The 20,549-nt window shown below is 45.3% G+C and overlaps 1 protein-coding gene across 1 annotated transcript; it reads right to left on the bottom strand.

Moving 5' to 3' along the window:
* Positions 1 to 4,429: 4,429 nt before the first annotated feature.
* pecam1a (platelet and endothelial cell adhesion molecule 1a) lies at positions 4,430 to 13,157 on the bottom strand. Its single transcript, NM_001140099.1, is given in 15 exon segments — positions 4,430 to 4,741; positions 6,236 to 6,292; positions 6,451 to 6,540; positions 6,641 to 6,694; positions 7,014 to 7,084; positions 7,259 to 7,394; positions 7,528 to 7,809; positions 8,119 to 8,418; positions 9,208 to 9,495; positions 9,713 to 9,885; positions 9,887 to 9,974; positions 10,148 to 10,429; positions 10,738 to 11,031; positions 12,856 to 12,879; positions 13,028 to 13,157. Coding segments are annotated over 15 exon segments (2,211 nt in total). The 5' UTR covers positions 13,086 to 13,157; the 3' UTR covers positions 4,430 to 4,727.
* Between the last annotated feature and the right edge of the window lie 7,392 nt (positions 13,158 to 20,549).

Below are 20,549 nucleotides of genomic sequence, written 5' to 3' on the forward strand. Positions count from 1 at the left end.
ATACCTAAATTATCCATGGTATTACCATCTTAAAACAATTCCATATGTCATGTTAAATTAAACAGCACGATCATTAAACAGGTGCACCTTGTGCTGGGGACAATAAAAAAACACTCTAAAATGTGCAGTTTTGTCCCATAACACAATGCCACAGATGTCTCAATGTTTTGAGGGAGCGCGCAATTGGGGTGCTGACTGCAGGAATGTCCACCAGAGCTGTTGCCAGAGAATTGAATGTTCATCTCATTACAATAAGTCACCTCCAACGTCATTTTAGAGAATTTGCAGTACGTCCAACCGGCTTCACCACGTGTAACCACGCCAGCACAGGACCTCCACATTCAGCTTCTTCACCTGCGGGATCGTCTGAGACCAGCCACCTGGACAGCTGATCAAACTGGGTTTGCACAACCAAAGAATTTCTGCACAAAGCTCATCTGCATGCTCGTTGTCCTCACCAAGGTATTGATTGTTTGTTTGGCGTCGTAAACGACTTCAGTGGAAAAATGCTCACTTTCGATGGCCACTGGCACGTAGGAGAAGTGTGCTCTTCACGGATGAATTCCGGTTTCAACTGTCCGGACAGATGGCTGATGGTGTCGTGTGGGCGAGCGGTTTGCTGATGTCAATGTTGTGAACAGAGTACCCCATGGAGGCGCTGGGGTTATGGTATGGACAGGCATAAGCTACGAACAATGAACACAATTGCATTTTAACAATGGCAATTTGAATGCACAGAGAGACCGTGAAGAGATCCTGAGGCCCCTTGTCGTGCCATTCATCCGCCGCCATCACCTCATGTTTCAGCATGATAAAGCACAACCTCATGTTGCAAAGATCTGCGCACAATTCCTGGAAGCTGAAAATGTCCTAGTTCTTCCATGGCCTGCATACTTACCAGACATGTCACCCATTGAGCAAGTTTGGGATGCACTGGATTGACGTGTAAGACAGCGTGTTCCAGTTCTCGCCTATATCCCGCAACTTCACACAGCCATTGAAAAGGAGTGGAACAACATTCCACAGAGGGGGAAAATGAACATAAAGTTTACATAAGAAATGTATGCATGGAAACACGAAAACCAGGGAATATTGAGAGCAGGGTAGAAATTGAAGGAGCAGTTGTACTGAGAAGAGTTAGAGAAGAGATGATTGAATCTCCGCGTTTCCTGGTGACGTGTGTCTAATGATAGGCAAGTCAGGTAACTAGCCGTACCATGAGGAGGAAGCAAAAAAGGTGGAAGTGGAAGTTTGCATCACCTGATCGAGTCTGACCACAAGTCAGAGACCACTATGATGACACAACACATGTGTTTGATGGATCCTTTCTGTATCCTCCCCTAGTCTACAGACTGGGTCAGACATTATTAATAGGGGCTTTAGCTGTAACTATGGTGTCTGCTAATAGAAGTATTTTGTGACATCTGTAAAACACAGTAAACTTGAACACTGTGTACAACTGGAAAGCACAAACTCATAAGTACCTGGAAACCTGGTACTTATGAACCTGCTGCCGCGATGACCTCACCACTGAGTCTCAGCAGTGCACAACACTGGCCCCATAAGGCCAAGTGAAAAACATAATATTCATAAGGGGTCAAAGTGCCAATTTTAGCAGCGTAGCCAATGGCTTAGCTGGAATCCTGCTTCAGATACAGGAGGGGCCGGATCAGGTTTCCTTGCTGAGACACGAACACACAGGCAGTAAAAATAAAGGGACACAGCGTCCCACACTTCTAAATGTGAAAAGTTCCAAAGACACATGTATCCCTCTCTCCTACTGTATCAACATTATAAAGACATTAAGAAAACCTGTCCTATCTAGTTACCACGCCATTGGTCTTGTGACTATGGAGGACATGCCGTCTGGTCTTCTCCTGTGCAGATGGGCAGATGACATGTAACAGGAATCCACAGCGTTTATGACTGCACATGACCTCACATGATGGATGCAGGAACATGGTAAATGCAGCAGCGTGTATTTGACAGGGTAGACAGGCTCTTCAAACATCAGACCAGGCCCTCTGAAGAGGACAGCACCATCCATGGCCAGGACATGTCAGGGTTTGGAGGGGATGGTGGCTGGGTTGACGCCGCGAGGTATGCAGGAGATGGTCTCAGCAGATTCACCAAACTTGGGGTTATTTCTGTATGTAGTGTCCTTGCGGAGGAAAATAGTATAGGACACAGGGTGTAAACATATATCACTTTGGCTTTATTATTGTGCAGTTGAAAATTAAAAAGCCAATCTGAGCTATAATAAATGTCATCCAAAAATTGCTTGAACAGGTTAATACTCATTAATACCCAGCCACCATATTCTTATTTATTCTACTTCTGCTACAGTCATTTTAATTCCATAGCGGCACATGATATCCAGCTGCCAGTCCTCAAAATATGCTGCTAACTGCTGTCAGGGCAGACCTGTTAAGTAATATGATTAATTCACCCACACTCTAAAAGCTGAAACTGCAGTGTGTGATGTAACGATACAGTAATAACAACCTGCAGAGATCCAGACTGCTGAGACATGGAGATTCGGTTTTCATTTTGGAAAACTATCCATTCATAGATGAGTCTTTGGACCCAAGGCCTCCTCTTAAATGGGCTGTCTTTAACACTTTATCGATAGTTTTGTCTTCCCCTTGGGGGATTACCTAAAAGAGCAGTACTTATTTTATTGCTTACCATATCATAATACACAATAGATTTGCATGGACATTAAATATTATAGTGTTTTGTTAGGATGGTGTTTCAAACTCAACATGACCTGAGGTGGGGAAGGAGGAGCCCTAGCTTAGACACACTGTCACTAGAGCTCTCTCTTGGGTTCACCCTTACTTCCCCCTCTGTACTGCTCCCTCTCTGTCACACACATGTGCTCACACAAACACACACACAGCTGAAACATGCACACACAAATAACTGAAACATAATCCAAACAAGGAACTGTGCTATCTCTAATGAAGATAAATGCTTCATCCTAAGGCCTGTGATATTGTCAGAAGGTTGCTAGGAGTGGTGGTAGGAGTCAGGCGTAGAGAGCAGAGGTACGTAACTTTGTGTTTATTTAAATAAAAAAACACAACACGAACGACGCCAACACAAACGGCGTGGAAAAAATGCCAAGTGCCCAAAACAGGTGCACAGCCAGCATACAATATCACAGTCGTAAATCGCCAGCACATCCAACGACAAAAACACAACCTGACGCTAAAATAATCCCGCACAACACTGGGCGGGCTAACCAGGCTTATATAACCAAAATTAAAAGACAAATGAGGAACAGGTGCAAACAACAAGACATACCAAACGAAAAGGAAAAAAGGATCAGCGGCGGCTAGTAGGTCGGTGACGACGACCGCCGAGCGCCGCCCGAGCAGGCAGGGGAGCCACCTGAGGTGGGATTCGTGACAGATATACAGTATATGTTAGACTGAACTGGGCATGTATTTGAGAGCATTTAAGTGGGTGGCAGGCTGTGGGTGTTTAGCTGTGTTGTCAGGGTTTTATGGCTTTTTACACAGGGTTGGTCAGTCTTTCAACGTCCCTAAGAGCTTCCTGTCAAAAGGCAAATCCACATGAGCTGGACTGTCAACAACATGTGCCATGACATTAATGAACGAATCAACCTCTTGTGGGCTATAGGCCTTTGTTGTTCAGATCACCTTGGTGATGTCTCATTAAGCTTTTTTTAATAAACAAATACAATATAGCTAATATAGATATTTAGATTTTGTGATCAAGGATATGTGATGGCACAGACCTTACTAATGTAATGTTGTTGTGTTCCCTTGGGCATGATGACTCCACTAGCCTTCCGGACTGAAGAGAGGTTCTGAAATTACAGCAGTTCTGTGTACACCTTTGTACAAAGACAATATAGCCTCACTTTAATGTTTGTTTGTCTGTTTTTAATCTCCTCTGGTAGCCAACTACTGAGAAAAGGAATTGACTCCTGTATGACCTCATAACTTATTGAGTCACTACTCGTCTGAGTCAATCAAAGCCATGAAAGGATGGAAACTGAAACTGATATGCCTTGATGCTAAAACACAGTGGAAGCCTCTCACATGATTTCAGCAGCGTGGCACCAAGTTTCCCTACTGAATCGTAAGCAAGGTGCTGCCCTCCTCTGGTCAGGAGAGGGAGAGTGGATTGCCTGGTCACCCACCAGGGGGTACAGACTTTCTTTTCTCATATTGTCACGCTTCTCTACGGGGGTGTCACAGCGCCTGACTGTCACTACACCCCGCAGGCTTCAAAGGTTTCCTTCCTGTCCATGGAGCTGAGCGCACAATGGAGGGAAATGTATTTGTGTGTATTTTCCTCTGGGTCACAACACACATCCTATGTGCACGTTCTCAGGAGAGATGATGGAAACCGTCAATAACATTTTTTTTGTTGCATTGAGACACATGACAAGGTCTCCCATTCTGTTGCATTGTTTTATTCTCAGTTCACAAAGGCATAATTACAGGCATTTAAAGACTGTACAAAAGGTTAAGAAGAAGAGGTGTAAAAAATATAGAAAATATACAAATAACAGCTCTAGTTGTTCAATGGGCTGAATAAATTAGAGAATAAATATTGATGGTGGTCATTAGAGTTGTCCGTCTTGCTCTGATCCTTGTTCTGGTTCTGGCTCTGGTTCAGGCCGGGGTTCTTGGTCTGGTTCGTGCTCTGGTTCTTCTGACTCATGGTCATTGTGGTTTAACTGGGCATACTCAACTGAACCTTGCTGAAATAGACAAAATAAAATAAAAATTACAAGAAGCCAGTGTCTGTTTCTACAGTATCTGTGTATTCCAGCAGTTTCCTCCTCCTGTATTGAATCTTATATTCTCCATAAGGGGTCCCTCTAAGACAAAACAAAGTCATAAGGTCTATGTACTGTATGTAAAACAGTACTGTTACGTACATGAGTGTATTTGTTAGTACATTGCTCTACTTACGCCGTCAGCTTGTTCGGACTCTGACTCACCTGCAACAACAAGAGCAGGAGACAAGCTCAGGAAAACAACACCCTCCACCCAGAGCCTCCCCTTTCCCCAAAACAACACCCTCCACCAAAGCCTCCCCCTTTCCCGAAACAACACCCTCCACACAGAGCCTCCCTTTTCCCCAAAACAACACCCTCCACCCAGAGCCTCCCCCTTTCCCCAAAACAACACCCTCCACCCAGAGCCTCCCCCTTCCCCAAAACAACACCCTCCACCCAGAGCCTCCCCTTTCCCCAAAACAACACCCTCCACCCAGAGCCTCCCCCTTTCCCCAAAACAACACCCTCCACCCAGAGCCTCCTCCTTTCCCCAAAACAACACCCTCCACCCAGAGCCTCCCCCTTTCCCCAAACAACACCCTCCACCCAGAGCCTCCCCCTTTCCCCAAACAACACCCTCCACCCAGAGCCTCCCCCTTTCCCCAAAACAACACCCTCCACCCAGAGCCTCCCCTTTCCCCAAAACAACACCCTCCACCCAGAGCCTCCCCTTTCCCCAAAACAACACCCTCCACCCAGAGCCTCCCCCTTTCCCCAAACAACACCCTCCATCCAGAGCCCCCCCTTTCTCAAAACAACACCCTCCATCCAGAGCCTCCCTCTTTCCCAAAACAACACCCTCCACCCAGAGCTTCCTCCTTCCCCAAAACAACACCCTCCATCCAGAGCCTCCCCCTTTCCCAAAACAACACCCTCCACCCAGAGCTTCCTCCTTCCCCAAAACAACACCCTCCACCCCGGACCTCCACCTCTCCTCAAGACTGACGCCTTGGGCTTATCGCATTACAACAACTAATGTGTGTGTTACTAGTCATTTTCCCTGCCGACAAGCCCATTGTTTGACAATATCGAGGCAGGCCAAAGCCCATGATTGTTTTCTCTTCCCCTGCGCTGCAACATTGTTTGATACAAATACCATTGACATTTGCAAGGAGTAGGTCAATTACTCAACAATGGACAATATGGTTGGTGTGTGGGTTCTTATTTCAGGGGTTAACAAGGGAGCAGTCTGTCCTCTGACTCCGCTTGACAGATGCACCCTGTGTTTGGGTTGGATTGTAATAACAGGAAGTTCCCTTTGACGAGAGCAGGAAGTGGACAGCTGGCTAAGCGGCTGGCTTAACGGCACCCTCTCTCACTGACAATGCAGATGTTTAGAGGCCTGGCCTGGTTTCCTGCAATTCTTAGTGTATAGAGGGCTTCAATGAACATTCAACAGGATGTTACTCTTACCTTGATTTGAATTCCGCACTTCGCTGTACACAGTGTCTGTGCCTTTCTTCACAGGGGCTAGAAATGCATAAACAAATGCTTCATAGGGACATAATCAAAAAATGCAAGTGGACAGCTCATGATTATTTGATATTAAGCAATAGATCAATAATAATGTTGACATGTGCATTTGAAGCCTAGCACCTCCCAGCTAAGAGGATGGGTCAGTCTCTTACCTCTGGTGAGGTCTACCTCCTGGGGATGGACCTCAGTGTATTGTGGCACAGGTACCTCAGTAGTTTCCTCGCTGGTCTGGTCGTCAGACTCTACAATAGTCACACTTAATGTTAGACATGAATAGTTACATATTTAATGCTCCTACTGTTGAAATATAGGAGTTGACCTCATGAACTCTGGTACACTTACCTGAGCCTGAGACGTGATCACTCCAGACACTCCTTCCCATTACCCCAGGAGTGACTGCAAAACACAGAAACCAGGGGTCAGTCATACAGGACACCGGTCACATCCAATTGGATGAAACATTCATTGCTTTGCCATATTAGGTATGCATCCCCTCACCTGCTCTTTACCCTGAGCCAAGCTAGGAGGAAGGAACACAGAGAGGAAGAGAGATGACATCCTGAGAGGAGGAAGGGTTGGAGCAAGGTTTGGGCTGAGATGGTAGGGGTCTGCAAGACTCCATAAACTTTCTATCATGGGCCAATGGTTTAGTAGTGTGAAGTCCTGACAGCAGATATAGGTTCTACTGTACAGTAAATCAGTAGACAGATCTTACCATTGGCAGCCTCATTGACTTCTCCATGGGTCAGTCTCAGAGTCTCGTCTGTTTTAGTGCTTGCTGGCTTCCTGAGAGAGGGGAACAAGAAAACACAATGAACAATTAAACAGGAAACTCCTATATGATCTTTATCGCTTTAATATTCACATCTTCCCAAACAAAGAATTGTGCAACATCTGTACATTCAATGGTTTGTGAATAGACGATGGTAGTATGATGAAATCAAAGCCACGCCTACTCACACTGACAGTTCCACTGTTCTCTCTCTTCTGAATGGAAGAAGGCATTTCTTAACCAGGATGATGATGATGATGAGAGACACTGTGAGCAGGATGCAGAATGCTGCGATCAGCCCCTTCTTCCAGCCAGCCAACTTCACTGCAGACAGCAAGGTTACAGAGGTTACCTCAGGTCAAGTTCAGCCACAGTGGATTTACCTAAGGACTTCTAGTCACACACCAGTGTGTTTGTGTGATAATACTTTCATCTGCAAGATCCCTTCCCCTCTCACCTCCAACAGTGACGATGGCACTCCTCTGGCTGTCATTGGATGGGTTGTTAGTGACGCAGTAGTATCCGCCTCCATGCTCTCTACTGACACCTTGAACCGAGTGGGATGATCGCATGCCATTGGTGGTCTTGGACAGCAGGGGCAGGGCACTCTTTGTGTGATACCATGTGTAGGTGATGGGGGGTGTGCCCCGCTGGACAGTGCAGGTTAGGGTCAGGTTCTCCCCCTCAGCCACGTCCCCCATGTTGGGTGTCATGGTCAATAATGGCCTGGACACTGGCTCTGTGGGGAATTAATGTTGTTGAGTCATTACAGTAAATCTACTATGTCATCAGTTAGATTGACTGTACCAGCGTCTCCCTTTTATAAACCAGAGCCATATGTAGGTGTATGTAGGTGTATGTATGTATGTATGTATGTATGTATGTATGTATGTATGTATGTATGTATGTATGTATGTATGTATGTATGTATGTATGTATGTATGTATGTATGTATGTATGTATGTATGTATGTATGTATGTATGTATGTATGTATGTATGTATGTATACATTTGGTTCTGTTATGAACAGGTGGTGTGGCCAACTCACCTATGATGGTGGCAGTGCGTCGGAGGTGCTCTCCTGAGCTCTCCATGTGGGGCTGACTGGGGTTGTTCTCGGCCTTGCAGGAGAAGCTATGGATGTCAGTGCTCCTGTGGATGGAGGTGATGTTGAAGAGGGCCAGATCCCAGGGACTGCGAACCACCCTGAACTCAGCTTGTCTGTGGGGGCTCAGTAGGGTGTAGGTGATGGGCAGACTACCGTTGTCACTCTGACACTGGAGCTGGAAGGGCTTGCCCAGGATCAACATGCCCCCTACCACGCTCAGTAGAGGGACTGACACAGGCACTGACAGAGGGAGAGGGGGAACAAAAAAGAGAACGAATAAGACAGAATGAGACCAGAGAAGAGAAAAACTGTTAGAAAATCAAGCACATGCAATGTTTGAGAGTGTTGAATGAGTGTTTTTAATATGACCCCATCCATTGTCAGAACAAAAATTACAAGATTGTTATAATGCTGTTATTGCATCAAATGGTTGTTTTATGCAACATAATAAGGGGTTGTTAGAACACTCATCTATCTGTGTGTGTTCAACTGAAAGTGGGCCTCTAGGAGATTTAACACTGACAGAAGATTTGCAATGTCTTCTGGGTGATAAACCTAACAAGACCGCATTCCATAGCATGATTAGTGTCTGTGTGCCTGACTGGAAGCTACCAGGGAGAGATGGCTCGGGGCCAGACCCTGGTTTCTACACAATGAGATGTTTTTACAGCAGATACTTATAATTCACAGCAGGCAGTATCTTTCATACAAATCTTAAACTTGTAACCCATTCCATACAGCTGTTGTTTGTCATGTAGACTGAAGGGGGTGTATCTTGGCTATAAAAGACCTTTGTACCTTTGTCTCGAAGCTCTCAACAAATCATCTGAGGGTGATTCGTCGACCAGCCATCATTATCTTAGGGCACTCAATCGATTCACTTTATATGTGTGTGTTGTATTGACCTGCTCCCTTATTAATAAGTGAATAAAGATTCAGTTTAAGTATATCTCTGACTTGTGTGATAAGTTTGTCTCTCCTCATTTGACAGGTAAGAAATTAACCACCACACCACACAGAGAGACTCACCTTTTGCCTTGAGGACAATCTGTGTGCTGTTTTTGAAGATCTTTTTGGTTTGGCCTCTTCCTTGGGCTTGGGCCTGGCAGGAGTAATTTCCATTAAGGGAGGGGTGTGCTGTGGCACTGTAGTTCCCTCCTGATGTCAGTAGGACCTGGTTCCTGTACAGGGAGTACTTCACTTCACTAATGTTGATTCTCTCATGGGAATAGCGGTCAGTATAACAGTTCAGTGTGAAGAACTCTGTCTCAAACACCTCTCTGGGCTTCATCACCAGGACTGGCTTGGAAAACAACTCTGTGGGGATCAGACAGAAAAAGCAGAGTGTCAAACATTAAATTCAAAGATACTTTGGCATGGCGAAACATTAAATTCAAAGATACTTTGGCATGGCGAAACATTAAATTCAAAGATACTTTGGCATGGCGAAACATTAAATTAAGTTAGAAAACGCTCACTATTACATGTCATGTGGCCCAACCTTTTACAACACAGTCAGACATCCAATACTTGCCTTTGACTTTGATGCTCTTATAGGCTTCTTTCTGCACATTGCCTCTGTCCGCCTTGCACACATACTCCCCAGAGTCCTCTGCCAGCACTCTGAATGAATGACTTAGACTAACGGAGGCTGTCTTAAGCACCCTCTTGTCCTTGGTCAGGAAGACCGCCACATTGGGTGGGGGGTTTCACCACTCGACAGACAATCTCGACAATGTCACCCTCAATCACATCTTTACCAGGAAGAATGTTCATGACGGGTGTGATGAAAAGTTCTAATGATACAACAGAAGAACAGGGAAACTCTTTAACCCAACATTTATTTTCTTACAGGTGATCAAATATTGAAGCACACAGAAGCATAATGCCCATAGCTACTATAAATCTGAACCGGTACCTTCCAATGACAAATGCAACAGTTAAAGTCAGCATTCAACCCCACTCTTACCTTCGACCATGACCTTGACAGTGTTACTGTTGTTGGACCTCCCAGCAGCGGGCAGCATGGTGATTTCAAAGTAACAGCGCAGGTGTTTGTCCCCAGCATGCTTCAGCTCCAGCCTGGTATCCACTGAGTTCCCAGTGGCCCTCACCTGCTTGATCTTCTCCTGGTCCTGGTAGAAGTGGAAGAGCAGGGAGCCAGATTCATCTGGGGCGCTGCAGGTAGCTGCCACCTCATCCCCCTCAAACGGCATCCGGGAGTTCACCTGCAGCACAGGCGTCTGTAAGCCTGTAGTCGAACAATCAATTATTGTCAGTCACTAGGATTTCACATACCATGCATCATCAGGAGAAAAATACTTGATACTGTATGCACCTACATATAAGGATTACGAATGAAGATATTTTTATTTTATTTAACCTTTATTTAAAAAGGCAAGTCAGTTAAGAACAAATTCTTATTTACAATGACGGCCTACCCCGGCCAAACCCTAACCCGGACGGCGCTGGGCCAATTGTGCACCGCCCTACGGGATCTAGAGATCTACAGAGTTTTACCAGAAAGTCAATATAATCATGGATCCATTTCAGCAGTACCTGTGACGGTGAGTCTGTGGGTGCTGCTGCCTTTGCTCTTGTCTTGAACTATGACCTGGCACTTGTAAGTGCCAGAGTTGGCAGCCCTGGCCGGGGTGAGCTGGTGAAGGACCGCAGGTTCAGTGGTGTTTTTGGAGTAGACCAGGACATCGTCTCTCAGGAAGTTGAAGCTGTGTGTCAGGGGCTGGGACTGGTCATGGCTCACGCTGACCTCACAGTTCAGGTCCATCAAGGTCCCACTGGTTACCTCGCCACTGGGGTCCAGTTTGAGTGTCACACTATCTATGGTGAATACTGGACAACCACACACACAGACACACAAAGACACCATGACCTCCAAGGCTAATGCAAACTACTATTTGGGGTACAAAATAACCACGGATAAATTGACTATTCTTCAAGACTAGCCAGGGAGTTCCCTCTGTGCTTTCTCCTATACAGTGCAGGTAGAGTCCTCCAGACAGAGGAAGGCCCTTCCCTGGTGCCTGGTGGCCCTCCACAGTAAGCAGGAGGTGTGCCTGGCGGCCCTCCACAGTAAGCAGGAGGTGTGCCTGGCGACCCCCCACTCCACTGCACAGTAAGCAGGAGGTGTGCCTGGCGGCCCTCCACTCCACTACACAGTAAGCAGGAGGTGTGCCTGGCGGCCCTCCACTCCACTACACAGTAAGCAGGAGGTGTGCCTGGCGGCCCTCCACTCCACTGCACAGTAAGCAGGAGGTGTGCCTGGCGGCCCTCCACTCCACTGCACAGTAAGCAGGAGGTGTGCCTGGCGACCCTCCACTCCACTGCACAGTAAGCAGGAGGTGTGCCTGGCGGCCCTCCACTCCACTACACAGTAAGCAGGAGGTGTGCCTGGCGGCCCTCCACTCCGCTACACAGTAAGCAGGAGGTGTGCCTGGCGACCCTCCACTCCACTGCACAGTAAGCAGGAGGTGTGCCTGGCGGCCCTCCACTCCACTACACAGTAAGCATGAGGTGTGCCTGGCGGCCCTCCACTCCGCTGCACAGTAAGCAGGAGGTGTGCCTGGCGACCCTCCACTCCACTGCACAGTAAGCAGGAGGTGTGCCTGGCGGCCCTCCACTCCACTACACAGTAAGCAGGAGGTGTGCCTGGCGCCCTTCCACTCTGCTGCACAGTAAGCAGGAGGTGTGCCTGGCGGCCCTCCACTCCGCTGCACAGTAAGCAGGAGGTGTGCCTGGCGGCCCTCCACTCCACTGCACAGTAAGCAGGAGGTGTGCCTGGCGACCCTCCACTCCACTGCACAGTAAGCAGGAGGTGTGCCTGGCGGCCCTCCACTCCGCTGCACAGTAAGCAGGAGGTGTGCCTGGCGGCCCTCCACTCCACTGCACAGTAAGCAGGAGGTGTGCCTGGCGCCCTTCCACTCTGCTGCACAGTAAGCAGGAGGTGGAGGAGGAAGGAAAGGAGGAAAACACTTTAACAAACACAGACCAACCTTCCCCTCCCCTGGGAGGTCTGTGGCTTTACCTTGGCTCCTGTTCGCACTCAATACCAACAACACTATTGTGCCTGAGCTGACACAACAAAGCGGGCATTTTGTTCCACATCCTCTCTGGTAATGCTTTTAGAATAGGTAACACATACAGCTCAGCCATGCAGGAGAAAAGGCTGAGACCTGAGCCAAAAGTACTTTGGAGCCAAATTTGTGACTCAGCCTTCGGGGAATAGATACGATCTGTTATTACAGTTATATACCACCAGCTCCCTCTCAATACCCCACCAAGAGCTCAGAATGAACTAAGTTGCTGAGAAAAATAAAACCATTACAGTATCTGAGAATGTAGGTGGATCAAAGAGGTTCAACATCTCAGAAGCTCGTTCACATGCTGACACTAAACAATGAAACCAGCTGCGTATTCCGCTTAAAATACCTTCAATAAATCGAATGAAAAACATGAAAATATCAAGGAAGCCAGACGCTCACAATACCCATTTCCTACAAAAATAACTATTTTGTGTGAGGCATAAAAATAGCTGCTTATCAACCGTAGAGAGGACCAACTGCCCTCAAACTGTCTCTATGCCAGGACACTTCCAGCTCTCTGGTGCATTTATTAAAGTGGCATCAAATACAGAAAGTAATTGTGTCTCATACTTACATGACTGAGCTCCTGCCCCTTGCCCTGTGAGTGGAGATAGGTGGAGGGAGACAGAGGAGGACGAATAAGAATAGAAAGCAAGTGATGTGAGAGAGACATACATATGAATAGAAGGTAAACTAAAGGTAACTTATCTGAGCTCAGAAAGTAGAGTAGAGTGCTGGGTCCTTACAGAGGGTGAGCAGACTGGTCAGCAGCAGCAGAGGCAGGTAGAGTGGTGGGGAGTCCATCCTGAGTGATGACACTGATACAGCACCACAGCCAAGAGTGGCAGGCGCTCACATAGGGACAGGGGAAGAAGGGAAAGACGGGCCGGGCCACAGGGAATGAGAGGTGGAGTACGCAAGGAGCAGGAAGGTGGAGAAGGCGGGGCATAATTGTCTAAGTGTGTGTGTTACGCCTTCGTCTAATCATTGGCCTTCTTTTTGTTTCATTGACCAGGAAATGACCGCTGCTTCCTCAGGATATGCAAGTTCCCAAATGTAAAGTGCCTTGACTTACCCCAACTTTTGTTGTGTTACAGCTTGAATTCAAAGTTGATTAAATTGTTTTTTTCCCCTCACCCATCTACACACAATACCCTATAATGGCAAAATGAAATTTTAGCTAATTTATTGAAAATTAAATACAGAAATATTTAATTTACATAAGTATTCACACCACTGAGTCAATGCATGTTAGAATCACCTTTGGTAGCGATTACAGCTGTGAGTTTTTCTGGGTAAGTCTCTAAGAGCTTTGCACACATGGATTGTACAATATCATCCCATTATTAATTTCAAAATTCTTCAAGCTCTGTCAAATTAGTTGTGGATCATTGCTGGACAACCATTTCAAGTCTTGCAATAGATTTTCAAGCAGATTTAAGTAAAAACTTTAACTCGGCCACTCAGGAACATTCACTGTCTTCTTGGTAAGCATCTCCAATGTAGATTTGGCCTTATGTTTTAGCTTATTGTCCTGCTGAAATGTGAATTCAGTATCTGGTTGAAAGCAGACTGAACCAGGTTTTCCTCTAGCATTTTGTCTGTGCTTCATTCAGTTTATTTTTTATCCTGAAAACTCTCCAGTCTTAACGATTACAAGCATACACATAACATAAGCAGCCACCACTATGCTTCAAAATATGGAGAGTGGTACTGATATAGAAATTATATAAGTTAAGGGCTAAAAGTGAAAACAACCACTCAATGTATTGTGACAACTGTGAAACTGATAACAGGAAGGAAGTCTCCCAACCCAGGGAGGGGAGAAACTGTTAGACTTGCTGTCACGCCCTGACCTTAGATTGCCGTTTATTTTCTCTTTTTTGGGTTAGGTCAGGGTGTGATGTGGGGTGGGCATTCTATGCCATTCTATGTTTTCTATTTCTTTGTGTTTAGCCGAGTATGGTTCCTAATCAGAGGCAGCTGTCTATCGTTGTCTCTGATTGGGAATCATACTTAGGCAGCCCTTTTTCCCTCCTTCAGTGTGGGATCTTATTTTTGTACAGTTCAGTTTAGCCTGCAGAACGTGATGTTTGTTGTTTTCTTTGTTTATTGTTTTGATTTTGTGTTCTGAGTTAAAATACATTTATCATGAGCACTCACCACGCTGCACCTTGGTCTACTCATTTTGACGATCGTCACAACTTGCAGTAGATTAGGAAACATGTTGCAGAATATGATAAGCAATGTACATAGTATTCATTTATTGAGTTAATGCCAAATAATAGGAGACATTTAACAGGTGTGTGTGTTACAATAGGTTAGAGAAATATGAACAATTCTAGGATGGAACATGTCTGTGGATTTGCAGGAAACAATTGTGTTATATTACTCTGACCTTATAGACAAGACTGTGTTCCGAGAGAAGAAGTAAGTCAGGCGCTGGGAAACAGAGGTTTTTGAGCTTGACTTGTCAGTTGCAGACATGAAGATAGAGGAACCCGGTTAGACAGAAGGAGCTATCGAAGTAGAACATTGTGACATTGTGACAGAATTAGAAAAGAGGAGGGGCATTTATCAAGTATATGTCATGTGAGGTATAAAAGGCCATGGGCAGAGACCTCGTGAATAAACATTTTGACTATTGTAAGCTGGGACTGTTTCATTCATTGGATATTGTTGCTTCAAGATCTCAATATCAGGTGGAGCACTTGTTTGGAAACATTCTATGAATTGAAAGATGACAAGAATCCTTAGATTAACTCCTTCAAGATATTCTTAGCAATATCATCTTCGTCATTAACTCTCCATCATTCATGTCCGCTAATGAGAATTGAGTTTTGAATTAGATACACCAAATACACCAAATACAGACCAATGTACTTTGCCCATGTGCTTATTGTTTATGAATGATTGGCAAGTCCAACAAAACCCTTGCTAGGTTTTAAGGCAGTATGACCATACAACACAAAGAGTTAACCAAAAAGGTTATGTCTGTAGCCAGGAAATTCAATATTACAGTCAGTGGGAGAAAGTCAAACCGAAAGACTGTGCTTTATTACTGCTTACCTTGTTATGACAACTTCTTTGCTCCCCCTCAGACAAAAGCTTTGGGCTAGTGTGGTTCTGATGAGATCTACATAGGATCTACATAGTATACTAATAGGGGCTTGACAAACAGAGAATGTCTGAAATAACTACTCTGTCCAAAGAGCATATTTTACACACACTGTCTGTACACATTATGGTGTGAATTCCTGCTCAGTCCTGATTGCAATTCTTATATCTCACCACTAAGAGGTGCTAAAGGCTCACAGGGAAAAAGGCTACAGCAGCCAACATCACCTACTCTATGCTCTTCTCACCGCATCCACATCTGCATATGGCCCGTAGCCAATGTTTATGTAGAATTGAAATATTAAGTGAAATTGGGGGGAGCTGGAATGAACCTGCCAAAATTCTAGAATTGTACTTTTGCTGTAGGTATTACTACAGGAGTCATGTAGTGAAACCCAAAGCCAGTACAGAGCCTGAGGTGTTGCCCTAATTGCTGCTGTCCTTGTGTTGTGTTTTGATGTGCTGTGGTGTGTTCTGTTCTGTTTTGATGTGCTGTGCTGTGGTGTGTTCTGTTCTGTTTTGATGTGCTGTGCTGTGTTGTGTTCTGTTCTGTTTTAATGTGCTGTGCTGTGCTGTGTTGTGTTCTGTTCTGTTTTAATGTGCTGTGCTGTGGTGTGTTGTGTTGTGTTTTGATGTGCTGTGGTGTGTTCTGTTCTGTTTTGATGTGCTGTGCTGTGGTGTGTTCTGTTCTGTTTTGATGTGCTGTGTTGTGGTCTGTTCTGTTTTGATGTGCTGTGCTGTGTTGTGTTCTGTTCTGTTTTAATGTGCTGTGCTGTGGTGTGTTGTGTTGTGTTCTGTTTTGCTGTGCTATGTTGTAGTGTGTTGTGTTCTGTTATGTTTTGCTGTGTTGTGTTCTGTTCTGTTTTGCTGTGCTGTGGTGTGTTGTGTTCTGTTTTGCTGTGCTGTGCTGTGGTGTGTTGTGTTCTGTTCTGTTTTGCTGTGCTGTGTTGTGGTGTGTTCTGTTCTGTTTTGCTGTGTTGTGTTGTGTTGTGTTCTGTTCTGTTTTGCTGTGCTGTGTTGTGGTGTGTTCTGTTCTGTTTTGCTGTGGTATGTTGTGTTCTGTTTTGCTGTGCTGTGTTATGGTGTGTTCTATTCTGTTTTGCTGTGCTGTGTTGTGTTTTGTTCTGTTTTGCTGTGCTGTGTTGTGGTGTGTTGTGTTCTGTTATGTTTTGCTGTGTTGTGTTGTGTTCTGTCATGTTTTACTGTGCTGTGTTGTGGTGTGGTGTGTTGTGTTCTGTTATGTTTTGCTGTGCTGTGTTGTGGTGTGGTGTGTTGTGTTCTGTTATGTTTTGCTGTGCTGTGTTGTGGTGTGTTGTGTTCTGTTATGTTTTGCTGTGTTGTGTTCTGTTTTGCTGTGCTGTGTAGTGTTCTGTTATGTTTTACTCTGCTGTGTTGTGGTGCGGTATGGTGTGTTGTGTTGTGATGTGTTGTGTTGTGGTGTGTTGTGGTGTGGTGTGTTGTGATGTAGTGCGGTGTGGTGTGTTGTGGTGTGTTGCGATGTGGTGTGGTGTGTTGTGATGCGGTGTGGTGTGTTGTGTTGTGGTGTGTTGTGGTGTGGTGTGTTGTGATGTGGTGTGGTGTGGTGCGGTGTGGTGTGTTGTGGTGTGATTGCGTTGTGTTGTGATGTGGTGTGTATCTTTGCGTCTCCATATGACCCAGGACCTGAGTGACGGCCTGTATTCGTTAAACATTCATGGGACAGGTTAGTGCTTAATTGCACCGCTGGCTCATCAGGGGGTTAGTGTGAAAAAGCTTTGGTTCCTCATAAAGTCACTGAGGGGTCAAGCACCCACCCACATACTGTACCCTAAGTCCTTCAGACTCAATGTTGCAATATAGCTGGAAGCTAGCAGGCCTATATAGATGTAACATCCCCTGTGCAGTCATTTGCTTACATTGCTTACTTAAAATGCCTTATTTCATGTTTTGTACTCATACTTTTAAGTTTTCACACATTGGACAAACTGACTTTTCAAAGTCACCTGCCTTACATATACTGTATATTAACACAGACTCCTTGTGCACCTAATTTAAGCTAAAACATACTGTTTCGCAGCCCTAGATTGTCATAAACAGTGTAGTTGGCAAACGTTCTTCTACCCAGGATGCTGAGTTGTGTTCTTGGTGCTTCATGGCCAGTCTGTCTGTCTGTCCACACAAGGGTGCACAGCTGACTGTGACTGATGTACAGTAGAGATGGAGCTGACTGTCTGAATGGATCTGGCTGAGCTCCTCATCACGCCATGATGCTCAGTCACTTGGAAATCATCCTACAGGTCCCACAGGGAGGGGAAGAGTCACCCGCCTGCTGCGGCAGAGGCAGGGCTGAGTGCAACAGGGAGGTGGTGGGAGGTGTTATTTGAGCAGAATGTCTGTCTACTTGACATTTTCTCATTGTTTCTCTTATCAGGCATACATTACATTCAGTGAATGACCTCCAAAACCGGCGATAGTGTTGTTGAGAGAATAGAGTGGCAGGCTGCATGTGTTTGTATTCACCATTAAAGAGCATTCACATATGAGAGTGATTGATGGTGCCCTGTAGCGCTGCTGTTGAGGCGGTCAGTTCTCTGTGGGTCGTGGGTACAGAGGTCTGATTGATGTCATAGCCCCGGGCGGCACCGCCAAAGCTCCCCTCCTCTCTTCTGACTGGCTCAGGCTCTGCACACCACACTGATATGCTTCTGCCTATAAGACCTCTATCCGTGCTAATAATGCATGTTATCAATACCAGAGAGGGATAGAGAGGGAGGCAGGTAGGGAGCGAGCGAGAGAGAGGAAGAGAGAGTGGTAAAGGGCTAGAGAGAGAGGCATGGAGGGAGAGAGAGAATCATGTAAACTGCACATTAGCAGCCTAATAAATGAGAGCACCATTGTCTTATAACTCAATCAGACCAGCAGCGTCAGTGTCCTCTTACTAACTCGTTAGCATTTCTCTTTGTGATGTTACCCTGGAATTTATCTCTCACTTTGAATTAGTCTCAGCTAATTTAGCTTGTATTAGATACAGCCTTCAAAAACTGTACTGCACTAGCCTCATTTCAAGCTTCTAATACACATTTATTTCATTTGTTCTGCACATCAACTAGTAAAGTAGCAGTAGCAGTAGTACACATGAGGAGAACTTTTGGGCCTTGAAGCAGTAGAGCACATCTCTAGCTGAATGCTAAAATTCCTACTGTCCAATAGGACTGTTATGAGAGTGAATTGTTATTGACATTGTCATTATTGAATTGGTGTAACACAGTAAAATAACACAGATACTATATACATAAATCATTGCAATGATCAATGCAGCCACCGCTAGCTACAGCCTTTTATCAATACGTGGCACTATACTTCACATAGGCAGTTATAGGAAAGCAGTGATATTCTATTAGACCGTACTCCATGGTTTGACAGTTCCCACTAACAGGTGATCCTTTACTGAGTCAACAACTTCACAGACATCAACGATTTTTCTAAAGCAAATTAAGTTTCCAAATTTCTCTTGCTTCTGACACACTGAAGTAGAGACAATGATGCCAATCAGTCATTCTTACAGTAAGTTAGTCTGGCCCATTTTGAATCATCCGTTTCCCTAGTTTGTGCTCTCACGTTCTCTCATATTTTAATTGTGTTTCTGGTGCCCTATAGACCAATAGCCCTTTAAAAGATGTGGAAAAACTGTACTGGAATCTAAGGTTATGTATCAAGTCAGAAATCAAAGTATTCAAATAGAAACACTACAGAGGTCTTTCTCTACAGGAAGAACGGGTAGTGACAAGGACTTAACTTAAAAAAATAAATATCATAAACAACATTTTCCTCATCACCTCAACAGTGTAGTCAAGCGAGGCTGACAGCCACGGTTCTCATGTCGAGACCTTGGGACTATTTGGGTTCTATCTGCATTTTTGTCAAACTTTAGTTATTGACATAGCTTTCTACGTATACCAATGTTCTCTACCCATTTAATACTCTAAATAAATCAAATCAAAATCAAATGTTATTTGTCACACACGCTGAATACAATAGGTGTAGACCTTACAGTGAAATGCTTACTTACAAGCCCTTAACCAACAATGCAGTTTTAAAAAATACCTACAAAAAATAAGAAATAAAAGTAACAAATAATTAAAGAGCAGCAGTAAAATAACAGTAGCAAGGCTATATACAGGGGGTACCGGTGCAGAGTCAATATGCGGGGGCACCGGTTAGTCGAGGTAATTGAGGTAATATGTACACGTAGGTAGAGTTATTAAAGTGACTGATGCATAGATAATAACAGAGAGTAGCAGCAGCGTAAAGGGGGGGGGGGGGGGGGCAATGCAAATAGTCTGGGTAGCCATTTGATTTGACATTCAGGAGTCTTATGGCTTGGGGGTAGAAGCTGTTTAGAAGTTGCTTGGACCTAGACGTGGCGCTCTGGTACCGCTTGCCGTGCGATAGCAGAGAGAACAGTCTATGACTGGGGTGACTGGAGTCTTTGACAATTTTTAGGGCCTTCCTCTGACACCGCCTGGTATAGAGGTCCTGGATGGCAGTGGAAAGTGTTGCGGTTCCGGCGGCGTCCGGTGAGCTCTCACTGGCCCTTGAAAATCCGGAGAAGAGGGTGTAAATCTTGTGCTGGGCCGTACCCATATCCGCAGCAGGTCTCCAAGCTGAACAGCCTCTGGCATGTTAGAACAATGTATGTAAGGGAAGTCGGCAAGTCAGATCTGTATCTTCGGGATAAGGATTGCCTTGACCAATCAGCCCAGGACGATAGTAAAACGGGCAATAAGTTATACTTCAAGAAAGGGAACAAATATATAAACTTAAAAAACGTCTGCAGGTCCGAGGGCCATCAAGCAAGTGCAGATCGGAGGGCTATCAAACGAAACAGACCAATGAAGCGCATGGTGCACCTGTGGGCAGGTGCGTCGGCCGCGTACGAAGGGGATCGGGGGTTGCCGGTGAACCGGGTATTCCCACCTAGGGTCTCCAATATCAAGCGCTTAGGTTTCGCCTGTTGTTAAGTATAAAAGAATACAATAAAAAAAACTGCTGACACCTTTCAAACCAATGAGGGTTTCGGAAATTAAAGCCAATTATCGAAGAATCATCTTTTCGCAGATAGAACCTCTCAATGTGCTCATTTGATGGGACATCCATTCACAAACATCTAAT

Source organism: Salmo salar, chromosome ssa06, assembly GCF_905237065.1.
Source record: "Salmo salar chromosome ssa06, Ssal_v3.1, whole genome shotgun sequence".
NCBI classification, from domain to species: Eukaryota; Metazoa; Chordata; class Actinopteri; order Salmoniformes; family Salmonidae; genus Salmo; species Salmo salar.